The following is a 21916-nucleotide window of genomic DNA, read 5'->3' on the forward strand; positions in this document are numbered from 1 at the left end:
ATGCTATTCTCTCAAATCATCCCAGTAAGTTATTACTTCTTACGTGCTTAGTATAAATATTAATGTATTTTAAAAACAACTAACTAGACAAACCACCTCATGTGAAGAGTTGACTCATTGGAAAAGACCCTGATGCTGGGAGGGATTAGGGGCAGGAGAAAAGGGGATGACGGAGGATGAGATGGCTGGATGGCATCACCGACTCGATGGACGTGAGTTTGAGTGAACTCTGGGAGTTGGTGATGGACAGGGAGGCCTGGCATGCTGTGATTCATGGGGTCACAAAGAGTCGGACACGACTGAGTGACTGAACTGAACTAGACAAAAAATTGTATAATTCCATTTGTGTAAAATGTCCAGAATAAATAGATCCACAGAAAGAGAATCACTTGATGGTCGCCAGGGGCTGGAGCGTGAGGGTGCGGCGTGGCTGGGATGGAGGTCAGGGCTTTGTCTCCGGTGTTGAGGGTGCTCTGTGGTCAACCAGATGGTGGTTGCCAGGCGCTGTGAGTATGCTGAGCACCCCTCAGCTGTGCACTGACAGTTGTTCATTTTGTGTGAATTTCACCTCAGTGTCTTTATGTGTGTTTCTAAATGATGCATAATCTCTGATTTTGCAGCAGTCCTTGGCATTTATGATTTTCTTAAGTTTTAAATTTTTTGCTTTAATATATAAAAAAGATAGTTAATAGGAACCTAGTGTATAGCACAGGGAACTCTATTCAGTGGTTTGTAATGACCTGTATAGGAATGGAGTCTAGACTGAAGTGTGGATATGTGTATATGTATAACTGACTGAAGTCAAAAGGAGGAAGCATCAGGGGATGAGATGGTGGAATAGTGTCATCACCTCAATGGACATGAATTTTAGCAAACTTCAGGAGATGGCGGAGGACAGAGGAGCTTGGAGGGCTACAGTCCATAGGGTCCCAAAGAGTCAGACATGACTTAGCTACCAAATGACAACAGTAACTAATTCACTTTGCTGTACAGCAGAAACTAAGGCAATGTTGTAAATCAGCTATACTCGTACAAAAAATTAAAAAATTCCTGTTTCCATTTTAGCAAAATGTCTTAATCTATTTAAAGTCAATTTTAATGCCTCACTGTAAAATCTATACATGATAGCAACCTCTTGGTACTTTTAACATTTGAATTTTAGAATTTACTCCCACTACTATGTGATCTCTATTAAAAAAGTTAATAAAAATTAGATCATTGTAGAACATGTAATACTGGATGATTTCCCCAGCTTATTTGGGAAGGGGTTGTTCTGTGTCCTAAATAATTTCTACACTCTTGTAGAAAACGAGAGACTGAGTGTAAAAAGTGCAGGAGGCACAGTAACAAGGTTCCCTGTGTACAGCTTCCTGTGTTTGCTTCAGGCCTTTTCTCTGTGCGTTTATTGGAAACCTGGGATCATACTGCCTGTCGTCTTGTGACCCGGTTTTCATTTAATGTCATGAGCCTTTTCATATTTCATTAAATATTCCTCAGAAAAACAATTTTAATGACTATATAGTAGTTATGTAATTTACCTATTTTAAACCTATAGGATATTCACAGTTTTTCGATGTTTTAAATACTGTTGACTGTAACGTACTCAGAAACACTTGCCCGGCTGTCTGACTGTGAGATGAAGTCCCACGGTGTCGCTGCCCTGCCCAGGGCTCCTGACACGTGTCTCACTTGTCCTTTGGAAGACCTGTGGCCCCAGCACTGTGAGCCATCTGTGCTACCACGTCTTTGCAGACATGCCACTTTTTTCATCTTTTACAGTGCTGGGAGTGCATATTCTATTTTGTTTTTTCTTAGGATCATGGATGTGTTTTATTTACCTTCTGTGAATTTTGTACTCATGTTGCATTTTTTTGGTGGTCACAAAGTCAGACAAGACTTAGCAACTGAACAGCAACAGCTGTTAATTGCTTTAGATATCTTTCCTTATTAAGAATAATACCCTGTTGTACGTGTTGGAAAAAATTATATAGTCTTAGGATGTGCATGATGATCTATTTTCGCCTTTTCTTCTCCTTGCACTGACTTTGGGCGGGAGGCACCTGTCTTGTTTGTTTACCAGGTTACTGTTGTCGCGGAGACGCTTGTCGTCTGTAACATGTCTGTGTGCAGGGGAGGACACGTTCATGCTGTCCTCACTGTGTGGTTAGCACTTGCTTTTCTCTGCCTTTTCAGTGGGTCTGATGTGTAGAAAATGCAGCACTTTTTTTGAAGGAAGTAATTCCGCCTGCCAGGCGTGTGTTCACCTGTCCCCTGCCTGTCCGCCACCCCATCCATGGATCCTTGTTGAGCTGAGCAGAGGAGAGGTTTGGTCTGCTTTGCTTTGTTAATAGCATCTCCACACGACCTCTCAGCAAGGGACAGATGTTGCCACAGTGGGTGTGATTAGAGACCTGTGGTGGGATGAAGGGGCAGAGGGTGCGAAGGTGCTTCCCTGTCAGTGGGTGGCTTGTCCATGAGATTCCTGCAGCAGCCCCATTTCTGAAAGCGCATCTGGCTCATTCAAACCCAGTGTGGACCGCCCATTCTGGTTATAGGATCTAGAAGTCAAGTAACTTTGTTTAATTCTATTTGGGCGACTAACTACAGTATCATGTGTACAATAAAAGTAGTTAAGTTTTAAAAAATTCTCATCTCTCCTCTTTTACTCTGAAAGATTTTTACCTTATTTGTTAGCCAGCTCTTTTAAAGTCAGGCTCAGAATTTGAACAGTTAAAAATGACTTTCAGAAGGTCTGTTATCTAGGGAAGAGCACTTTCTATTTCTGAGTCAAATGATAATTGAAACTCGTTTTAAGGACCATTAAAAAGTAAAAAACTTCAATCAGATTGGTTTCTGTGTTTAATGATGATTTTGTATGTATGGCATACATATGTATGTCCTTCCCTGGTGGCTCAGACAGTAAAGAGTCTGCCTGCAGTGCAGGAGACCTGGGTTTGATCTCTGGGTCAGGAAAACACCCTGGAGCAGGTCATGGCAATCCATTCTAGTATTCTTGCCTGGAAAATCGCATGGACAGAGGAGCCTGGTGGGCCACAGTCCATGAGGTTGCAAGGAGTCGGACATGACTGAGTGACTAACACTTTGCATTTGGATGGCAGTCTGCCATCATCTTTTTCTCTCCACGTCAAGACCACTTGTGTAATTTCTACAGAATAAAGATATTTATGTAGAAAATTCTTAGGTATTCTTTCTACTGAAAAGAAAAACATTCCTGACTTAGTTTCACCTGACTTGGAATAATTGATGTTTCTTGCTAGCGTAATGTGCGTTTTCCCTTTGCAGACACCTGATTCCTCTTTCTGTATCTGTGCATCTTACAGGCATTCTCTGTTATTACAGGTAACAATTATTACCTCTTCAATAATAATTTTAAAAAAGAAAAAGTTGTGGCTTACGCATCAGCACAGAAGTCCAGGGAAGAAATTGAACATAATGATTTCAGCCCTAGCTTGAGTTTTGTGGGCTACAGATGGTTCAGAACTAGCGCTGTTGGAAACACCCAGAGTAAGACTTGAGGAACAATTGGTGGTGGTGGTCCTGGATTGTCTTTTCGTTCCTTGAATTTCTTAGGCAGGTGCATTTCTGTGCTGTCACTTCATCTCTTTTCTATTCCTTAAGGCAAAATGGTGGCCCTTCCCACCGAACCCTCCTTTTTTTTAAATTGCTTGATTAGTAAAGTACAGAAGTTCGGCGTTTCTGAGGCGTGCAGATGACTGAAGTTGTCTGTGCTGTCTCCCCCTTTCTTCCTTACTTAGGGGGGATTGGTGCCTCCTCTCCAGAAGGTTGTCTCCCAGAGACGACCAGTTGCGTGACCGTCGGGCCCAGCTCCCTCCTGTTCATTCCCCATTGTGTCTTGTGAGTGTGTGTCTGTACTCATTCATTGATTGCACAGATGACAAGATGAACTTGCATTTAAGGCAGAAGTCATCCAGCTATCTAATGCTGCGTGTGGGATAGAAAATGTGGACTCTGCACTCAGAGCAAAGGCCTGGTTTTGCTTTATTACGTGTTGACTGAGCTTCTTGGCCCCTCGCAGGAGACCCCTGTGCTCAGCAGGCTAGAGAAACAGAAGCGCCGGGAGGAGGAGGAGGAGCGCCAGATCCTTCTCGCGGTGCAGAAGAAGGAGCAGGAGCAGCTGCTGAAGGAGGAGAGGAAGCGGGAGCTGGAGGAGAGGGTCAAGGCCGTGGAAGGTAGGAGCGCTCTGCCGGGCCAGGGGTGGGGGCGGGGGCCCCGGGGCCTGCCCTGCAGTGTCCTTGCCCTCGTTCTGGGTTCCTTCCCGCCTTCTCGGCTGGGCTGCATCTGGCCTTATCATGTGATGACCCCTCGCTTCCCTAGTTACTGCCTTCTGATTCATAATAGGCTCCCTCCATTCTGACCTTGATGGTGATTCCAGAACCCTCAGTGTCTTTAATGCACTCGTGTAGCCTCTTCCACACTTGTTTGCATGCACTCTTCGCATACACAGCACAGCATCATGGACTGGGTCCAGCACACAGTGCCTCACTGCCCGACTGGCTTGTTTTGTCGCTGGGGTTCGCACCTCTTGCCACCATCACACAGTTTTACTCACGCTGACCTGCTGAATCTAGGTGCTGAGGTAGGGAAACTGACAGGTCTTTGCATGTTCTCAACTACTGGGACTTACTAAAATCCATCAGACCGTCTGGATAAGCACCACAGGGGGTTGAGAGATGGCAGAGCTGAGCAGGGCTGAACACAAAGGCTGGCCTCCTTTGTGAGGTTCCGCCTTTAGGACTGGGAGGTGGTTCTTCATCTGCTGCATAGAAACCAACACAGAGGGTCTGGCAAAATGAAGACACAGAAGAATATGTTCCAAATAGGACAATAAAACCTCAGAAAAATTTATTTGATAAAGAGTTAAAGTAATGGTCATAAAGATGCTCACCAAAGTGGGGAAAGGAATGGATGAACACAGTGAGAACAGAGAAGGAAATATTTAAAAGTGCCAATTGGAAGTCTCAGCACTACACCAGGGCAGGTCTTCATCCAAAGAAGGTGATGTTGTGTATGTGGTGGGATCGTAAGGGAGTCCTCTGTTACGAGCTCCTTCTGGAAAACCAAATGATTAATTCCAACAAGTACGGCTCCCAGTTAGTCCAACTGAAAGCAGCACTCAACGAAAAGCATGCAGAATTAGTCAACAGAAAACTCATAGTTTTCTATCAGGATAAGGCAAGGCTGCATGTTTCTTTGATGACCAGGCAAAACTGTTACAGCTTGGCTGAGAAGTTCTGATTCATCCTCCATATTCACCAGACATTGCACCCTTGGATTTCCATTTGTTTTGGTCTTTACGAAATTCTCTTAAAGGAAAAAAATTTCACTTCCCTGGAAGGCTGTAAAAGGCACCTGAAACAGTTCTTTCCTCAAAATGATAAAGTTTTGGGAAGATGGAATAATGAAGTTGCCTGAAAAATAGCAGAAAATAATGACACAAAATGGAGAATACATTAATCAATAAAATTGTTGGTGCAAATGAAAAATGTCTTCAGTTCAGTTCAGTCGCTCAGTCGTGTCCGACTCTCTGCGACCCCAGGAATCGCAGCACGCCAGGCCTCCCTGTCCATCACCAACTCCCGGAATTCACTCAGACTCACGTCCATCGAGTCAGTGATGCCATCCAGCCATCTCATCCTCTGTCGTTCCCTTCTCCTCCTGCCCCCAATCCCTCCCAGCATCAGTCTTTTCCAGTGAGTCAACTCTTCGCATGAGGTGGCCAAAGTACTGCAGTTTCAGCTTTAGCATCATTCCTTCCAAAGAAATCCCAGGGCTGATCTCCTTCAGAATGGACTGGTTGGATCTCCTTGCAGTCCAAGGGACTCTCAAGAGTCTTCTCCAACACCACAGTTCAAAAGCATCAATTCTTTGATGCTCAGCTTTCTTTATACTCCAACTCTCACATCCATACATGACCACTGGAAAAACCATAGCCTTGACTAGACGGACCTTTGTTGGCAAAGTGATGTCTATGCTTTTGAATATGCTATCTAGGTTGGTCATAACTTTCCTTCCAAGGAGTAAGTGTCTTTTAATTTCATGGCTGCAGTCACCATCTGCAGTGATTTTGGAGCCCAGAAAAATAAAGTCTGACACTGTTTCCACTGTTTCCCCATCTATTTCCCATGAAGTGATGAGACCAGATGCCATGATCATCGTTTTCTGAATGTTGAGCTTTAAGCCAACTTTTTCACTCTCCTCTTTCACCTTCATCAAGAGGCTTTTTAGTTCCTCTTCACTTTCTGCCATAAGGGTGGTGTCATTTGCATATCTGAGGTTATTGATATTTCTCTTGGCAATCTTGATTCCAGCTTGTGTTTGCTCCAGCCCAGTGTTTCTCCTGATGTACTCTGCATATAAGTTAAATAAGCAGGGTGACAATATGCAGCCTTGACATACTCCGCTTCCTATTTGGAACCAGTTTGTTGTTCTTACTGTTTTTGTTGTTTTTTATCTGTCTTACTTTTACTTAAAAATCAAAGGAACTTTTTGGCCACATGTTGACAAGTAGTAAATATTAGGTCACTCCTGTCTGGAACAGGCAAACAGAAACATCAGAATTCCACGTTACACTCATCACGTCACGCCGTGGGAGTGAGTGAGGTGGTGGTGTCACTTGTGAAGGACCATCTGTAGCCGTGAAGGGGCGCTGGCGCTGACCCCACCTGTGGTCCCTGGGGCTTGCCCGAGCCTGGGGAGATGTGTGTCCAGACAGTAATTCTGATGATGTGAAGAATCGGTTGACTGGTTGCTAGTTGTGAAATCCTGAATTGAGTTCATGACGCCTAATGTTTAACATTACTTTGCCGACAAAGGTCAGTCTAGTCAAGGCTATGGTTTTTCCTGTGGTCATGTATGAATGTGAGAGTTGGACTGAAGAAAGCTGAGCGCCGAAGAATTGATGCTTTTGAACTGTGATGTTGGAGAAGACTCTTGAGAGTCCCTTGGACTGCATGGAGATCCAACCAGTCCATTCTGAAGGAGATCAGCCCTGGGATTTCTTTGGAAGGAATGATGCTAAAGCTGAAACTGCAGTTCTTTGGCCACCTCATGCGAAGAATTGACTCATTGGAAAAGATTCTGATGCTGGGAGGGATTGGGGGCAGGAGGAGAAAGGATGGACAGAGGATGAGATGGCTGGATGGCATCACTGACTCGATGGATGTGAGTCTGAGTGAACTCCGGGAGTTGGTGATGGACAGGGAGGCCTGGCGTGCTGCGATTCCTGGGGTCGCAAAGAGTCGGACACGACTGAGCGACTGAACTGAACTGAATGTTTAACAGTTTGATACATGGATGTTCATTAATTTAGTTTTACTTTTCTTTAGGCTTGAAATCGTTCTCTTTCTTAGAAACCAATTTTAGTAAATAGTTGATAGCAAAATGTCGCTGATACTTAAAGCAGGTATAGATTCTCTTACACATACAAGTTTATTTATACACAGGCATGATATTTGAGCAGAGGGAGCTTGGTGGGAGCGGGCGTCTGCGGGCCGTGTCTGCTCCCACCGGGCACCTTCCCACCTATCCCTCCGTCATGTGTCTTGCCTTCTGGTGGTGCCCTGAGTCCTTGCTTCTTCCTTCCCCACTGCCAGCAGGCCAGCAGTGCATGGCAAGTGTGTTTCTTGTGGCCATGTCTGGGAGCCAGAGAAGGCCTCCCCTTCCAGCTCCTGGGCTGTCCCGCTGGCTTCTTCACTTCCCTGGCACCTCCTGCACCAGTGTGGATGGGGTCAGACAGCTGTGCCGGAGGTGGGGGCGTGGAGCGGGCACAGAGTGAGGATAACCAGTGCGAGCGCTTCAGGGGCCTTGCACAGTCCTGGTGTGTTTGGACTGAGGTCTGGTCCTAAACAGGAGATACTGTCTTTGTGTGGGCAACATAGAAAGGGCTTGAGGTGTTCAGCGCGGGTGACTGTCGGCCCTCTGCTTCCCTTCTCTCTTGTTCCTTCCCCAACCCACCAGGGCCCGCTTGCCTCCCTGACCCCATCTCTGTGACCTCAGGAGAGAAGTCCCTTAAAGCCTTCTCACTCTAGCACCATCCTGTCAGCACAGAGAGGTCGGCAGAGGGTGCAGTCGGGCACGTGTCTCCCTTGTGGAGTCCTGACACGCCTCTGCTCTGTGTTCTTGCAGATCGAGCCAAGAGGCGACGGCTCAGGGAGGAGCGGGCCTGGCTGCTGGCCCAGGGCAAGGCGCTGCCCCCCCAGCTGTCCCACCTGGACCCCCAGTCCCCGCCTCGGGCCGAGAAGAGGACGAGAGACCCGTGAGTGCAGAGTGCCCCTAGCCCTCAGCTGCCTGGTGTGGGGTTGGGCCAGCTGTCATTTTGTAGACAAGGGAGGGGATGAGTGTGCCGACCCTCACTCCCTCGTGTTTTCTGGAGGTCATCAGTGTTACAGACTTACCTTAGCAGAGGTTTACAGATGTTTCCTGGGGACTGTTCCAAGTCTTGGTCTGGAGAGCTGTGTCAGGTTGAATCCAGGGCGCTGGGGAGAGCAGGGGGTCTCCGTCACTGCTGATTTCTCACTCTCTGATTCGCAGCTTCGAGCTGGATGATGACTTCACCGCCATGTACAAAGGTCAGTTCCCATGCTCCACTCCTGTGTTCCACCAAGTCTGTTCCCAGGTATGTGTGCTGACCCTCCTCTTCTCTTTGGCCCCTCAGTTCTGGACGTGGTGAAGGCTCACAAGGATTCCTGGCCCTTTTTGGAACCAGTGGATGAATCGTATGCCCCTAACTACTACCAGATCATTAAGGTAGAGGAAGCCTTGTCAGCTGTACGACTGTGGCGTGCGCCTCTGTGGTTGTGTTGTTGTGTAATCAGCTGGCTCTCCTCAGGGCTGGGTGCTGGGTGCTTCCCAGGCTTTCAAACAGCTCCTAGTGGTGTGGGGACTACGAAGCACTGTTCTCTGATGGATAGTAACGAGTGTGGCCGGTTGTAGGTCCCCATGGATATTTCAAGCATGGAGAAGAAACTGAATGGAGGTTCATACTGTACCAAGGAGGAGTTTGTGAACGACATGAAGACTATGTTCAGGAATTGTCGAAAATACAATGGGGAGAGCAGCGGTGAGTGGAGGAGGGGTGCTGTGGCTCCAGCCTGCTGCAGCAGCAGAACCAAGAAAAACAGGCGTTTCCAGTCTCCAGGTTCAGCCCTTTCTCAGGACGGTGAAGAGAGGGTGTGTTGAAGCCATGGGCTGGGCTGTGCCCGGCTCTGTCGTCCTCCACAGCCAGAGGCGTGGCGGCTGCTGGTCCCGGTTTCGTCCTGGGCCTGCTCACCCACCGTCTTAGAGTCGCAGGGCAGACCTTGGATGACGCCGCCGGTGTTGCTGCTGGTGCCGAAGCTTGGAGGTTCAGTGATTGGACTGAACGTTTCTGCAGTTTGGCATTGAAGAATTAAATTTTTACCGGTTTGGGGTCCAGGGGCCACTGTGCCAGCCACACAGGCTGGACAGTTTCTTAGGCTATAAATTGTGTCCCATATCATGTCTGTAGCCCTAGAAGGCAGGAGGCACTGAAGCCTGGCAGACTCGCAGTTGATTGGGGGGAGGTGGTCTGGGGGCCTGCCCGGGGTGGGGACTCAGACCTCTGTCCCCCACAGAGTACACCAAGATGTCGGACAACCTGGAGAGGTGCTTCCACCGGGCGATGCTGAAGCATTTTCCTGGGGAGGACGGGGACACAGACGAGGAGCCGTGGATGCGGGAGGAGGAGAGGCGGGAGAAGAGGCGGGGGCGGGGCGCGCGGGGCCACGTGTGCACCCGCTCCCGGGACTCGGAGGCACCGGGCCGGAGACAGCCCGCGGAGAACGGAGGGAAGGCGCTGCCGCTGGGCCGCCGTGCCACTGCCTCTGGGGCCGGTCAGAGCAGCTCCGTTCAGCCCCCTGGCCAGGTGGGTGCCTCAAACAGCAGCTGCCTCTCTGGGCCCCTGTGTCTCGGTGGATCCGGCCAGCTTCTCTTCTCAAGCTAGCCAGCGAGGATCAACTTCATCCCGTAGTGGTTTCTTCTGATTAGGGACTGGGCGGGTGTGAAGTTCTCCCCCATCTTCATTTAGTCTTCATCTGTCTTAAATCCTTTTTGTTAATCATTTGAACTACACGTTCTCAGTGGGGCAAAAATTTGAATTAACATCTCACTCCTTGCAAGTCAAAGAATAGGGAACATCCAGTACATAAGTGCACCTTTCCTGGGGAGCAGGGGGGAGGGGCTCTGAGGGTGGGGATGGGAGCCCCTGCCCCGCCCTCTGTCGGCCGGGGCAGTGGGGCTCCTCCACGAGCCGGAGCCTGGTCTTCAGGACGTGAAGGGTGTGCTCTCTCCTCCTCCTCCCTGCCTCTGCCCCGTGCCCTCCAGAGGCCAGCAGGACAGGGAGCGTTTTGTCCTCTCCGGGGGTCGGATCCTGCTGCAGTCAGTGTCTCCTCTGGAGCCCCGGGCCCGCCCGCCCGTGGGCCTGGCCTGCAGCCCGCGCCTCTGGCGGTGCAGGTAAGCAGACTGCTCGGTGCGTGCAGGTGCAAAGATGTGTTCCAGAATCCCGTCGCTCCCCAGGGTAAATTGAGTAACCACGGGGTTAACACAGCTTCCCTTTTTTTGTCGCCAGCCTCCAGCTGGAATTAACCACCACCGAGGCCCTGGGTGTGGCCCCCCTGATGAGAAGCTGGCCTGCGGAGGGCTGGCCTCCCTTGCTGACATGGGCTCTCGACCTGGACCCTTGCCGCTCAGTCAGATGAGCGGCCCCAGCCAGGATGGGCGCGTGTATCCCCCAACTCATTTCCAGCCAGGGCTCCTTCCTCCCAGGCACGGGGGTGCTCCAGCCCGACCCCCAGACTTCCCCGAGAGCCCAGAAGTCCCTCCCAGCCACATGTACCGACCCTACAAGTACCTGAGCCGAGTGCACTCTGCGGTCTGGAACGGGAGCCACGGTGCTGCAAACCCAGGACCCTTGGGGCCAGACGAGAAGCCCCCCGTGGGGCCAGGACCTTCTCACCAGCCCCGCCCTTTGGGTCACATGATGGATTCCCGAGTGATGAGACCTCCCCTCCCCCCAAACCAGTGGACAGAACAATCCGGCTTCCTACCTCACAGCGTTCCTCCTTCAGGGTACCTGCACCCCCCGTGTAAACCTGGCGCACAGCGGCTCCAGCCCCCTGCAGCCCCGGCACTGGGTTCTCTCTTTGGAGCTCCGGCCCCAGCCCTGCGGGGCGTGCAGGGTGGGGACTCCATGCTGGACAGCCCTGAGATGCTGGCCATGCAGCAGCTCTCCTCCCGTGGATGCCCGCCAGGCGTGCCTTACCACCCCCGCCAGCCTGCACCGCCCCGCCTGCCTGGCCCTTTCCCACCCATGGGCCTGGTGGCCCCCAAGCCTGCCTCAGGGGACCCTGGGAGGACACAGGACAGCAGTGACGTGCAGGAGTCTGAGAACGGCCAAGGTAATGTGTGCATGCGCACCCCCTCCCCCCCACATCTGCCCTGTTAATTAGTGACCCATCCTTTTATGCAGACTAGGAAACAAAGTGTCAACTGGCCTCTGGTCCCTTTCACTTACACATCTCTGGGTTGAGCCTGCCGTGGTCCGAGGATTTGCGGTAACCGTGCTGCACAGCTGCATTCTTGCTGTGTCTCCACTCGTGCTGAGCCTTCCTGTGCTTATTTCACTCTCAGAATAAGCTTTGAGGGAACTTTGACTAGTATTCTTGTTTGTATGGATGGAAGCTCCAGGGCACAAAGGTGGTTATTTGCCTTCATTCAGCTCTTAAGTGGGGAGACCGATTCAAACCCGACACAGTGGACCTGGCATCCGTGTGTGCAAGCTCTGCGTCACCCAGCCTCACTTGAAAAGGACTGTCCTAAAGTGACCCTCGGGGAACATGTTCTCAGGGCTTTACTCCTGGCCCAGTTCTCTGCATGCCTTTCTCAGTGGGCCCACATCTGCGAGCACCAGGGCTGCGGAGCAGTAGTGAGATGGGCGCGCCGTCAAGAGGGCTCTAGAAGTGCCGTTGACGAGAGTAGTGAACTCAAGTGCAAGAGACTCCTCTGTGTGACTCCGGCTGGTTGAGGACGGACATCTAGCATGTGTCCGTGTGGGAGCCGTGGCACCTGGGCATCTACAGAGTGATGTGGTTCCTTATCAACTGGGTGGAGGGCCAGGAGCGCAGACTCCCTTCAGGTGATTTCTTGGAGGGGAGGCTGACTCTGAATGCCACCTGCAGCACGACTTTCCAGGCATGATTTCAGATGTGACTGGAATTCAGAGCTTTGGAGGGAGAGTCTCAGGGGCAGTCTGTTTGCTTCGTTGCCATGATGTTTGTGTTGTTTTGTTTAACTTTATTTTTTCTTAATGAAGTATAGCTGATGTACAGTGTTGTGCTAATTAGTATCTGCTGTACAGCAGAGTGATAGTTATACATATATACATTCTTTTCCATATTCTTTTCCATCGTGGTTTGTCGCAGGATATTGAATGTTATTTCTCTGTGCTGAAGTCAGATGTTGTTTATCCACTCTGTATATAATAGTTTGTCTCTGCCAACCCCAATCTCCCTGTCCCTCGATGTCCTGCCCACCCTTCTCTTGAGTCACAAGTGTGCTCTCTCCGTCTGCGAGTTTGTCTCTGTTTCATAGATAACTTCTTTTGTGTCATATTTTAAATCCCGCATATAAGTGATACCATACATGTATCTCTTTCTGATTTACTTCATTTAGTATGTAATCGCTAGGTCCATCCATAGTGTTGCAAATGGCATTATTTATTCTTTTTTATGACCGAGTAACGTTCCACAGTGTATACGCACCACGTCTTTATGCGTTCCTCTGTTGATAGGCATCTAGAGTTGCTTCCATGTCCTGGCTGTTCTAAATAGTGCTGCAGTGAACATCGGGGTGCGTGTATCTTTTTGAATTATGGTTTTCTACAAAGGGCTTCCCTTGTAGCTCAGGTGGTAAAGAATATGCCTGCAGTGCAGGAGACCCAGGTTTGATCCCTGGGTTGGGAAGATCCCCTAGAGAAGGAATTGGCAACCCACTCCAGTATCCTTGCCTGGAAAATCTCATGGAGAGAGGAGCCTGTGGGCTGCAGTCCATGGGGTCACAAAGAGTCGGGCACGACTGCGTGACTAACACTTACTTTCTGCAAATACCTGCGCAGGAGTGGGATTGTAGGAGCATACGTTAACTCTGTGTTTAGTTTTTTAAGGAACCTCCACGCTGTTCTCCATAGCGTCTGTACCAATTTATATTCCCACCAACAGGTAAGAGGGTTCCCTTTCTCCACACCCTCTCCACTGTTTATTATTTGTAGACTTTTTAGTGGCGTCCATTCTGACTGGTGTGAGCTGGTACCTCATTGTGGTTTAAACTTGCATTTCTCTAGTTCAGTGATGATGAACGTCTTTTTATCCTGGCCTCTTGGCTCTCTGTGTGTCTTAATTGAAGAAATGTGTGTTTAGGTCTTCTGCCCATGTTTTGATTGGGTTTGTTTTTTGGTTGCATTGTATGAGCTGCTTGTATATTTTGGAGATTAAGTCCTTGCTGGTCTCATCCTCCGCAGCTATATTCTCCCAGTCCGTAGATAGTCTTTCCATTTCGTTTATGGTTTCCTTTGTTGTACAAAAGCTTGCAGGTTTAATTAGGTCCCACTTTTTTATTTTTGCTTTAATTTCTACTGCCTTGGAAGATTGGTCTATGACAGTTCATGTCAGAGAACGTTTTGCCTGTTTTCTTGCAGGAGTTTTATGGTGTCATGTCTTTAAGGGGTTTTGCGTTTATTTCTGTGTCTGTTGTAAGGCATTGGCATGTTTTTTGTTGACTGAATAATGAAAAGTGCACCTTTTCATCATTCTTGTGCAGCTTGTACTTGTGATCTTTAAAGCCAGTGTTAGTTTTTCAGGAGCCAGCAGTCCTAGTTGATCGTAAAGGTCTGAATTCTTGATCTTGTCTGTAAGCTCTGACCAGAATCCTATTTTGATACCCTTGGGCAACAACTCTGCCCTCCCTGAGAGATCATAATAATAAGATGCATTTATGGCCAAAAACAATAGCAAGGTAAAGAATTCTGAGTCTGTAATTAAGCATTTGAGTTCAGTAGGTTAATGATTGTGTATTAAATTTCTGTAATTCCTTGAAGATGCCCTTTGAGTGTTATACACTGTCCATGTCTTATTTTCAGGAAGCCCAGGCACGGCGGGTGTTGTCATTCATTTAGCAAATATTCATCTAGTCCTGTTTGTGTTCCCCTGGGTGGGTGTCCTGCCTGCAGGATGCTGTCGGGATCCGGCCTTCCCAGCGCCCTCAGTCCCTCAGACCAGCGTCCTGGTCCCTCCTCCTCACTGTCAAGGCGATGCCTCCCAGCCAGCCTGCACACAGATCACAGCCCCTTGCTTGTCCGGCGGTGGGCAGGGTGGGGGGCATGTTGTCATCATTTTGACCGTCTGTTCCTGTCGTGTGCTGGGGTTTCAGCTCGCCAAGTGCGACTTTGTCTCTGCTTTCCTTGCAGCGGATCCCTTGCCTGGGCTGGAGGAGAGACCAGCGAGTGTCGGTGCTTCAGAGGGGGCGTTCCTCAAACAGCTACCTCACCCTGCGCCCCCTCTGCAGGCCGACTTTGCCAGGCGGAGCTCACCCCAAGGAAGGGGCCCAGAGGGCCCAGAGCTCAGGCCGGAGTCCTCGGAACCTGGGGACGGCTGCCCAGCAAGCACGGTCAGGTCTGCCTGGCTCTCAGGGAGTGGCTTCGCCAGCCCACCCGCCCAGGCATGCACCCTGGCAGACCTGGGGCCACTGCCCGAAAACGGACTGCGGGTAGAAGCCTCCCCATGTGGGTCTGAGGGCAAGAGTAGGGCGCCACCCGAGGCTGGGCCTCCTGCAGAGCCCGCGTGCTCCCCTCTGTACACGCCCGGCTTGGAGTTCCCCAGCTCCGCCACACGGTACCATGTAGGCCCAGGCCTGCAGCCTGTGGGTCCTGTGATGGGGGGCAAGCCTCCAGCCCCGCACCCTCCTCCCTTTCCCCCTCGGGCATTTCAGTCTCATGACCCTCATTCTGGAGTCTTCCCTCGGTACCGCCCCCACCAGGGCATGCGGTATCCCTATCAGCCGCCACCGCAGCCTTCCTACCACCACTACCCGCGGACTCCTTACTACTCGTGTCCACAGGGCTTCTCAGACTGGCCGAGACACCTCGCAGCCCCCGTAAGCCCGAGCGGGCCCCCCCCAGCTCAGCCCACCCCTGCCAGGCCCCTCTTTCCCGACAAGAGCGCTGTGACGGGGCTGCAGGGCTGCGAGGTGCTAAGTGCTGCCTTAACGCCCCCCGCGCGGGTGGACGCGGTGGAGGCTCTGGGCGCTGCCTTAACTTCGCCCACGCGGGTGGACGCCGTTGCTGCCAAGATGGCCGAGGGGCAGAACCCCGGCCCTGAGGGCAAGCAGGATGAGTCTATGGAGCAGCCAGAGAGCCCCAAAGAGTTCCTGGACTTGGATAACCACAACGCGGCTGCCAGGCGGCAGGGCTCCCTGTCGGCCAGCGAGTGTCTCTACGGCGCGCCCCCAGCCCCACTGGGCCCGGGCATGGCCTTCGGTTCACCCGCCTTCCCCCCACACGCAGTGATGCTGCACGCCGGGCCACCTTACCCCCCACAGCGGCCAGCCACGCATTTCCAGCCCAGGGCTTACGCCTCCCCCTCGGCTACTCACCCGCCTCACCGCCCAGTGGCGGCCCAGCCCAACGGCCTGTCCCCCGAGTGCCCCCTCTACCGTTACCCTGAGGAGGGCCTGGGCCACTTCCAGGCCGTGATGATGGAGCAGATGGGCCCCGGAAGTGGGGCGAGGGCGTCCTTCCAGGAGATGTACAGACCGTCCGGGTAAGGCTGCAGCTGCGTGCCTTTTTTCTACGGGCAGGAGCAGGGTAGATGCTAGTCTCCCAAAGAGAAGCGAGCTTGGGAATGAAAGACCGACTTGGGTGGTCTGGGCCCGGGAGGAGCGCGTGGGCTGTGTGCTCGGGGCTTCCTGGGAAAGCACTGGCATTAGAACCCAGTTGTGTGTGGTCTTTTTTTCTTTGTGAAAGTGAATTGGCATTGCAGTGCTGTCGGGTTAGGTTTTGGACACCTAATGGCCAGAGTTCTGGGGCTGTGGGCAGACTTCTGCCAGGGAGAGGGGGTCTCAGATCGGGTGGGTAGTCACGGGTGGTATCCTGGTCTCACCCCTCACCATTCATTTCTCTACTGATACTGAATGAAAACTCAGTGTATCCAGAGCCAGACCTGGCCACATACCACTCCCTGATAATTCTAGTGGCTGTGTCTTGAGGCCAGTGAGGCGACCTGAGATCCAGGGAGTCTCCAGGTCAAGGTTGGGAAGCCCCATCATAAAGCAGCACAGACCACCCTGAGAATCCGAGTGTCCCCCTGGTCCCCCCAGCCCCAGTGAGAACCCGAGTGCCCCCCTGGGTCATCCCAGCCCCCAGTGCCTGGCTTGAGGGCCTTCCCTCTGCGTGTGCTCACCCCTCTCTGAATGTCTGGCACGTTTCCTGTCCGTCCTTTGCCTTCTCTTTTGAGCCTTTGGTGTGTCTCCTAGCCGAGGGCATCCTCCTGGTACAGCCCAGACCCTACCCTGGCCAGGGAAGTGGTGGTAGTGGTCTGATGGAGGCACTGTCTGATGTCTCCAGTTGTCCCCGAAGTGTCCTTGTAGCTGTTTCTCTCTCTGTTTTGCTCTGATTTTTCCCCGTTCAGGATCCAGTCACATTTCATGGCTCTACATTTGGATGCTGTGCCTGCTCAGTAATTTACAACATTGGCTTTGCATTCTTTATTTTTCAAAGACAGAGCGCCCTAGGCTCTGGCCTCTTGTCACTGTTTCCTCACCTTTGTCAGGAGCACTGTGCAGGTGGCGTCAGCCATGTCTTTCCTGCCTCACGTGGCAGCCCCTGGGTTGGAGTCAGTCGCCCAGTTGGTCCAGGTGGGGCTATGCGCCTTTTCCTTTGTACTGAGAACATCACATGCATTCCTGACCGTTCCTTCCTCATGTCTCTAGACTGCAGGGGCCCTCGGTCCAGTCCCGGCCCTCGTTCCCAAAGACGCCGGCACCAGCGGCATCGCAGGAGGAGCTGCCCCCCCAGAAGCCCCCAACGCTTCCACTCGATCAGGTCAGAATGGTGGACAGTGAGAGCTGTCTGTGTGGTTCCGGGCAGCTGTGGCTCCAGGGGCTGTGTCTGGAAAGGGGTTGTGTCCTGTGGGCCATGGGGCCAGAGGGCCTCGGGAGCAGCTCCCTCCCACCCCGCCAGCCCCTTATTCCTGTCCCAGGCACCAGCCCTGAGATGGGTTAGATTTCCTTCCCCAGACTGGCTCCTGTAGTGTGACTCCTTGTCTGCCTCGTCTGGAAGAGTCAGGGTCCCCCACCCCCACCGCCGGTCTCCCTGGAGGCAACAGTCCTTGGCCACTGGACTGAGTCAGGGTCCAGGACTCAGAAACCACACCTGCGGGACTGCCCAACGAAGCAACATGGGGCCATTTTCCTAGATGGGAAGAGTGTGTGTGGCTCCTTGGCTTTGTCGTTTTTAACAGTTAACATGTATCAGTTTTGCTGAAACTGTATTTTGCTTTTCTCAGAGCTAGTCCCAGGAGGAGACAAGCCCCAGGGAAACAGAGAGCTGCAAGTGGAGAACGGGGCCCGGCCCCACCCGCCTCTCCTGTCACCAGCATCACGTCACGTGTGGCCTGAAGCCTGGACGCCCCTCCTCACGACTCATGTGCTCGCAAAGTCCTGGGCGAAAGTGGGGACCAGACAGGCTGGACTCTGGTGGTTTCTCCAGGCCCTGGGACACTTGTTCAGGGAAGACCGTCCTGACCTGGGGGCGGTGCTGGTGGGCTGTCATGGCAGCTGCACTCAGGTAGCCGTCTGGGGACAGGACTACTTGTGTGGGTGTGTTTGGAGCTGGGTCCAGTTTACAGAGTTTTCATGTTGCCTTTGTGATGACTTCTGTCGGTGGTGAATGTATTGTACATACAGCGGGAGGGCGGGTGATGAGGATAGAGTCTGGCCGGTGGGCCCGCAGCCCTGCTGACCCCTGTGTTTACAGCCCTTTCCCACTCACTCTTGGGGGGCTGCAGGAGGGGCACACCTGGCCGCTGCTGTTCCTCTGACGGCTCTTGCCCTCGGGCAGCCGCCTCGCCTGGCACCCCCCCCCCCTTGCCTGGCACCCAGGTCATGGTCCGAGATAGCAGTGCCCCTCCTGGTTGGCCAGCTGCCCGCCAGATAGGTGTAAACCAGTATCAGGAGCATTTGCTCGTTGGAAGGTGCGGTGACGCGTCCCGTCACAGACCTGCCGGGACTGTGGTCTGGAAGGCGTCACAAGCTTCCTGCACGAATCCCAGTTTGTGGCAGTGACTACTCAGGTTTGTATATGCTTAGTGTCAATGAAGAAGCTGCACAGTTTTTAATAGGAAAAATGTATCCTATAGATTTACAGCTGGAATTTAGGAATATTTCAGTATATATAGTTTTTATCCATTTTATGTGAATATAGTAAAGTATGTCGTGGTGATTTAAAATAGCTGTCGAGAACAAGTTCTTGAAGTCACTTGTCTGTGATAGGAAACAGTTTTACAGTATTCAGTTACTTTATTATGGTTTTAGAAGCAAGCGACACTGGATTCTCCCTGTTTAGTATTCTTTGAGTTTAGCTGAGATGCCACCAAAGTTAGGACTCCTGTTTTAAGCTTTTGAATATCCCACAAAAGCAAAGGAGGAAGCAACTGAAGGGGGAGATACCTTGAAGTCACAGGTCTTTGTAAAAATAGCGTATTTCTAAGCATGCCTTTGAGATAGTAGAAAAGCTTGCAGGAAACATTGGTTGATTGATCTGCGCTTGTTCTTATAAATTCAGCTGTGTGAGGGGCCAAGAGAACCTTCCATCCAGCCCCAGCGTCCTTGCTGAAGCTGGAGCAAACCCGCGCTTCCAGTAGTAGAGTCCCCGCGGAGACCAACGCCAGCTCCAGACGCCCAGATGCTGCGCTCAGGCAGGGGGAGCGCTGGGAACGCAGGTGCCTTCCAGACATGCGCAGAAACATGATTTTTTTTTTTTTTAACAGACTTATTTAAACTTTAAATTTGGCATGCTTTCAAGTGGGGCAAGTTTGGGGGCTGTGTTCTCATTGGATTCTGGTTCTTGTTGGAGCCCTGTCACGGGCGTGATGTCGTTCAAGGTGGGGACATCAGCATCGGCATTTGGGAAGGATGGGGAAGGGTCGTGGACAGATCCAGCTTTGCTCTCTAGCAGTGAGGGAACATGCTTGGCACACTCAGCCTCCATGTGTGTCTGTACACCAGCTTGGAGGGGAGACCGTGGCCCCTGCCTCTGTTCCCAGCCCAGAGCCTGCTTGGGTGCAAGGCCTCGGGCACCCTTGCCTTGAGGGGAACCAGGTGGGGTAGGGCCAGGAGGACTATGGCAATCCTGCCCATTCTGTCTGCCCACCGTGCACAGCCCTCTGGTGGCTCAGCCCCCCAGCCCCAACCCCATCTCCTGCTGCCCCAGAGCCTCCCTTCGGGGTGAGCAGAGAGGCCAGGCACTGGGAGCCCTGTTGGGAGTGCGGCTCTGTGCTGCGTTGCCCCACAGGGCCACCCCCGTTCAGGGCCCGTGCACTCTTCCTGACCAGAACTAGCCTGGGAGGAGGTCCTGGGGCGGCATTCCCCTGGGACCGCTGCCACCTGTCAGGGACCTGGAGGACTCCCGTCCACCACTCACCTTAGAGTCGTTATGTTAGAAACCGTCTTCCCCAGACCCAGGAGAGAGAAAAGATCCAGAGAGCAAACAAGAGCCTTATGGAATGTTTCTGGCCTTGAGTTTTTCCCCTCCTGTAAGAAGAGCTGTTGGCTAAAACTTACTAGGCTGAAGACAGGTGGAGGCCGAGTGGCAACAGACGCGTGGACTCCTGTTCAGAAACTTTTCTTGTCCCGCCTTCAAAGTGAGACTAGTGCTGCCGTGTCCATCTGCCTCCCTGGGGCCCTCGCGCCTGTCGTCAGCAGGGCATCCTCCCTGGGCGGGGCCGGGTGACTCTCAGAAGGCTGCCTTTCGTGTGGACTGAGTACCTTCAGCCCCCGGCCAGCTTGGCCCCTAGACCCCGGGAGCGTCCTTGTGACTTGTGCTGGTTCCTGCCAGTTCCAGGAGTGGGCCGTGTAGGTTCAGGGTTTTCTCGCTTTTTGAAAGTTTCCATCTCAGCCACACACACAGCTCTCAGGTCCTGGTTTGGATTCTCCCAGGATCCCTCAGCCAGCAGCCCCAAGGCAGGGACCTTTGGAGAGCAGCTGCGGCCAGTGAGTCAGAGCCCAGGGGAAGGGCCAGGGTGCCCCCAAGGAGAGCGGGGCGCCTAGGAGGCAGGCTGTTCAGCCTCCGCCCCTTGGGTGCGGGTTCCCCTGCCAGGGGCTGGCCCTCAACTGAGACTTGGTTCCTCCTGTTCTGGGTCTGGACTCTCCCTGGGGTGCTGGGCCTTCCCTGCTGTGTCCTCATGTGAGGCGGGTGCGAGCCTGACCTCCAGCTGCTCCATCCTCCTGTGCTTCATGGGCCCGGGCCGAGCAGATGGTCAGTGGCATCGCCGCCTGGTCTCTCCCTCGCTGAGCCCTGGCGGCTGATATGGAAAAGCCTCTTAACCAGCTGAGTGTCCTGTGTGTTTGGAGAGGGTGGTGGGCCCGGGAGTGAGGCACTGAACGCTGCCCCCAGCTGGGCCCACGCCCGCTCTCCTGCTGCAGATTCCTGTGCGTGATCCTGGCCAGTACTGGGAAGGGGAATGCTATTTATTTTTATATTGTGTATATTTTGTCTGGTCTGCTGATCCCCTGTTTCACTGAGAGCCACACTTACCTCAGTACTTAGTTCTATACTGTGTGTTGGATAATTTTTTAAAACAACTGTTTAAAAATCTTTTTGATCCTTGGAGGTCTGTAGATTTATTTCCATATGAATTGGTTATTTTGTATAAAGTACATTCTTAAAAGAGCAGGGTGATGTGTGAGTTGTGTGTGTCCCATGTCACTGTCGTCTTTTATCGTCGAGGCAAGGTCCCACCAGGACAGAGGTTTGAGGCCCAGTGCCGCCGCCCAGAGAGGCGGCCCCCTCGGCCCACTCAGTCACCGAAGGCCCCGTGTGGATTGTGGGGAGCGGGGGTGCTCCATGGAGAACCGCTGGCTGGCAGGCCTCAGCAGCGTGGGGATTGTACACACTGCCTAGCCAGGCCTGTGGGGCCCCAGGGACGCCCTCACCGCCCAGGCCCGGGCATGAACCCCACCTTCCCGACACCTGCACTGGGGCCCGTAGGTAACATGCTGCTGGGGCTGGGAGGGCAGTGGGCAGCTCCAGCAGGGCGAAGCCCTGTGAACAGCAGCGTGCTCTGGGAGGGTTTTTGTTGTTGGGGTTGGGGGAGGAGGAGTTGGCCACCTTCTTATCAGGTGGCTGTAAGCCGTTAAGACACTGGAGATTCCTGGCCGGCCTTATCCTTAAACCATGGGCCTCGTCAGTGATCTCTTGCTTCCTGGGCCGTGACCCTGTGGCCCGCGGGTGTGTGTGGTCACGTTGTCCCCCTTGGTATGTTGTCGTTGAGTTGGCCGATGCAGTCGTGAGACTGCATTCCTGCCATCCTCACAGTGTCGTCAGTCCCCCACGCTTTCCTGTAAAGTTCTACATCAGTCATTTAAACAAAAGTAACTTTAAAGTGGACTTCATGCATAAACCTCAATTTTGACATGAAGCCAGCCAGAGCGTTTGTCTCACTTGATTCTGAGTCTCCTTGGCCTGGGTTGGAGGAGTGGGGGCAGGCGGCTGGGACCCTGGCCCCTTTGCTGTCCTGATGAGTGGGCCCCTGTGGACTAGCACCACACCCTGAACACAGGTCCAGTTGGGTTCTGACTTTTGGATTCCCAGCTG

General features: G+C 52.4%; 1 protein-coding gene across 2 annotated transcripts in view; it reads left to right on the top strand.

Annotated features, from left to right (window-relative positions):
* The window catches only part of LOC133248343 (chromatin remodeling regulator CECR2), a 117450-nt gene extending 96458 nt beyond the window's left edge, over window positions 1-20992 (top strand). Inside the window, exons 8-19 of one of the 2 annotated variants that reach the window (XR_009736680.1) lie at window positions 4058-4211; window positions 8167-8296; window positions 8572-8609; window positions 8696-8787; window positions 8974-9100; window positions 9633-9922; window positions 10381-10509; window positions 10625-11453; window positions 14516-15866; window positions 17035-17146; window positions 17610-18395; window positions 18887-20992. Coding sequence is in view for 1 of the 2 variants with exons in the window: in XM_061418411.1 (XP_061274395.1) it covers window positions 4058-4211; window positions 8167-8296; window positions 8572-8609; window positions 8696-8787; window positions 8974-9100; window positions 9633-9922; window positions 10381-10509; window positions 10625-11453; window positions 14516-15866; window positions 17035-17146; window positions 17610-17615 (3258 nt within the window). In the remaining variant the exon portion in view is untranslated. Of the gene's footprint in view, window positions 1-4057; window positions 4212-8166; window positions 8297-8571; window positions 8610-8695; window positions 8788-8973; window positions 9101-9632; window positions 9923-10380; window positions 10510-10624; window positions 11454-14515; window positions 15867-17034; window positions 17147-17609 lie in introns of both variants that reach the window. The other variant, XM_061418411.1, reaches the window with a different exon arrangement.
* The last annotated feature ends 924 nt before the right edge of the window (window positions 20993-21916 follow it).

This window comes from Bos javanicus, chromosome 5, assembly GCF_032452875.1.
Source record: "Bos javanicus breed banteng chromosome 5, ARS-OSU_banteng_1.0, whole genome shotgun sequence".
Lineage (NCBI taxonomy): Eukaryota > Metazoa > Chordata > Mammalia > Artiodactyla > Bovidae > Bos > Bos javanicus.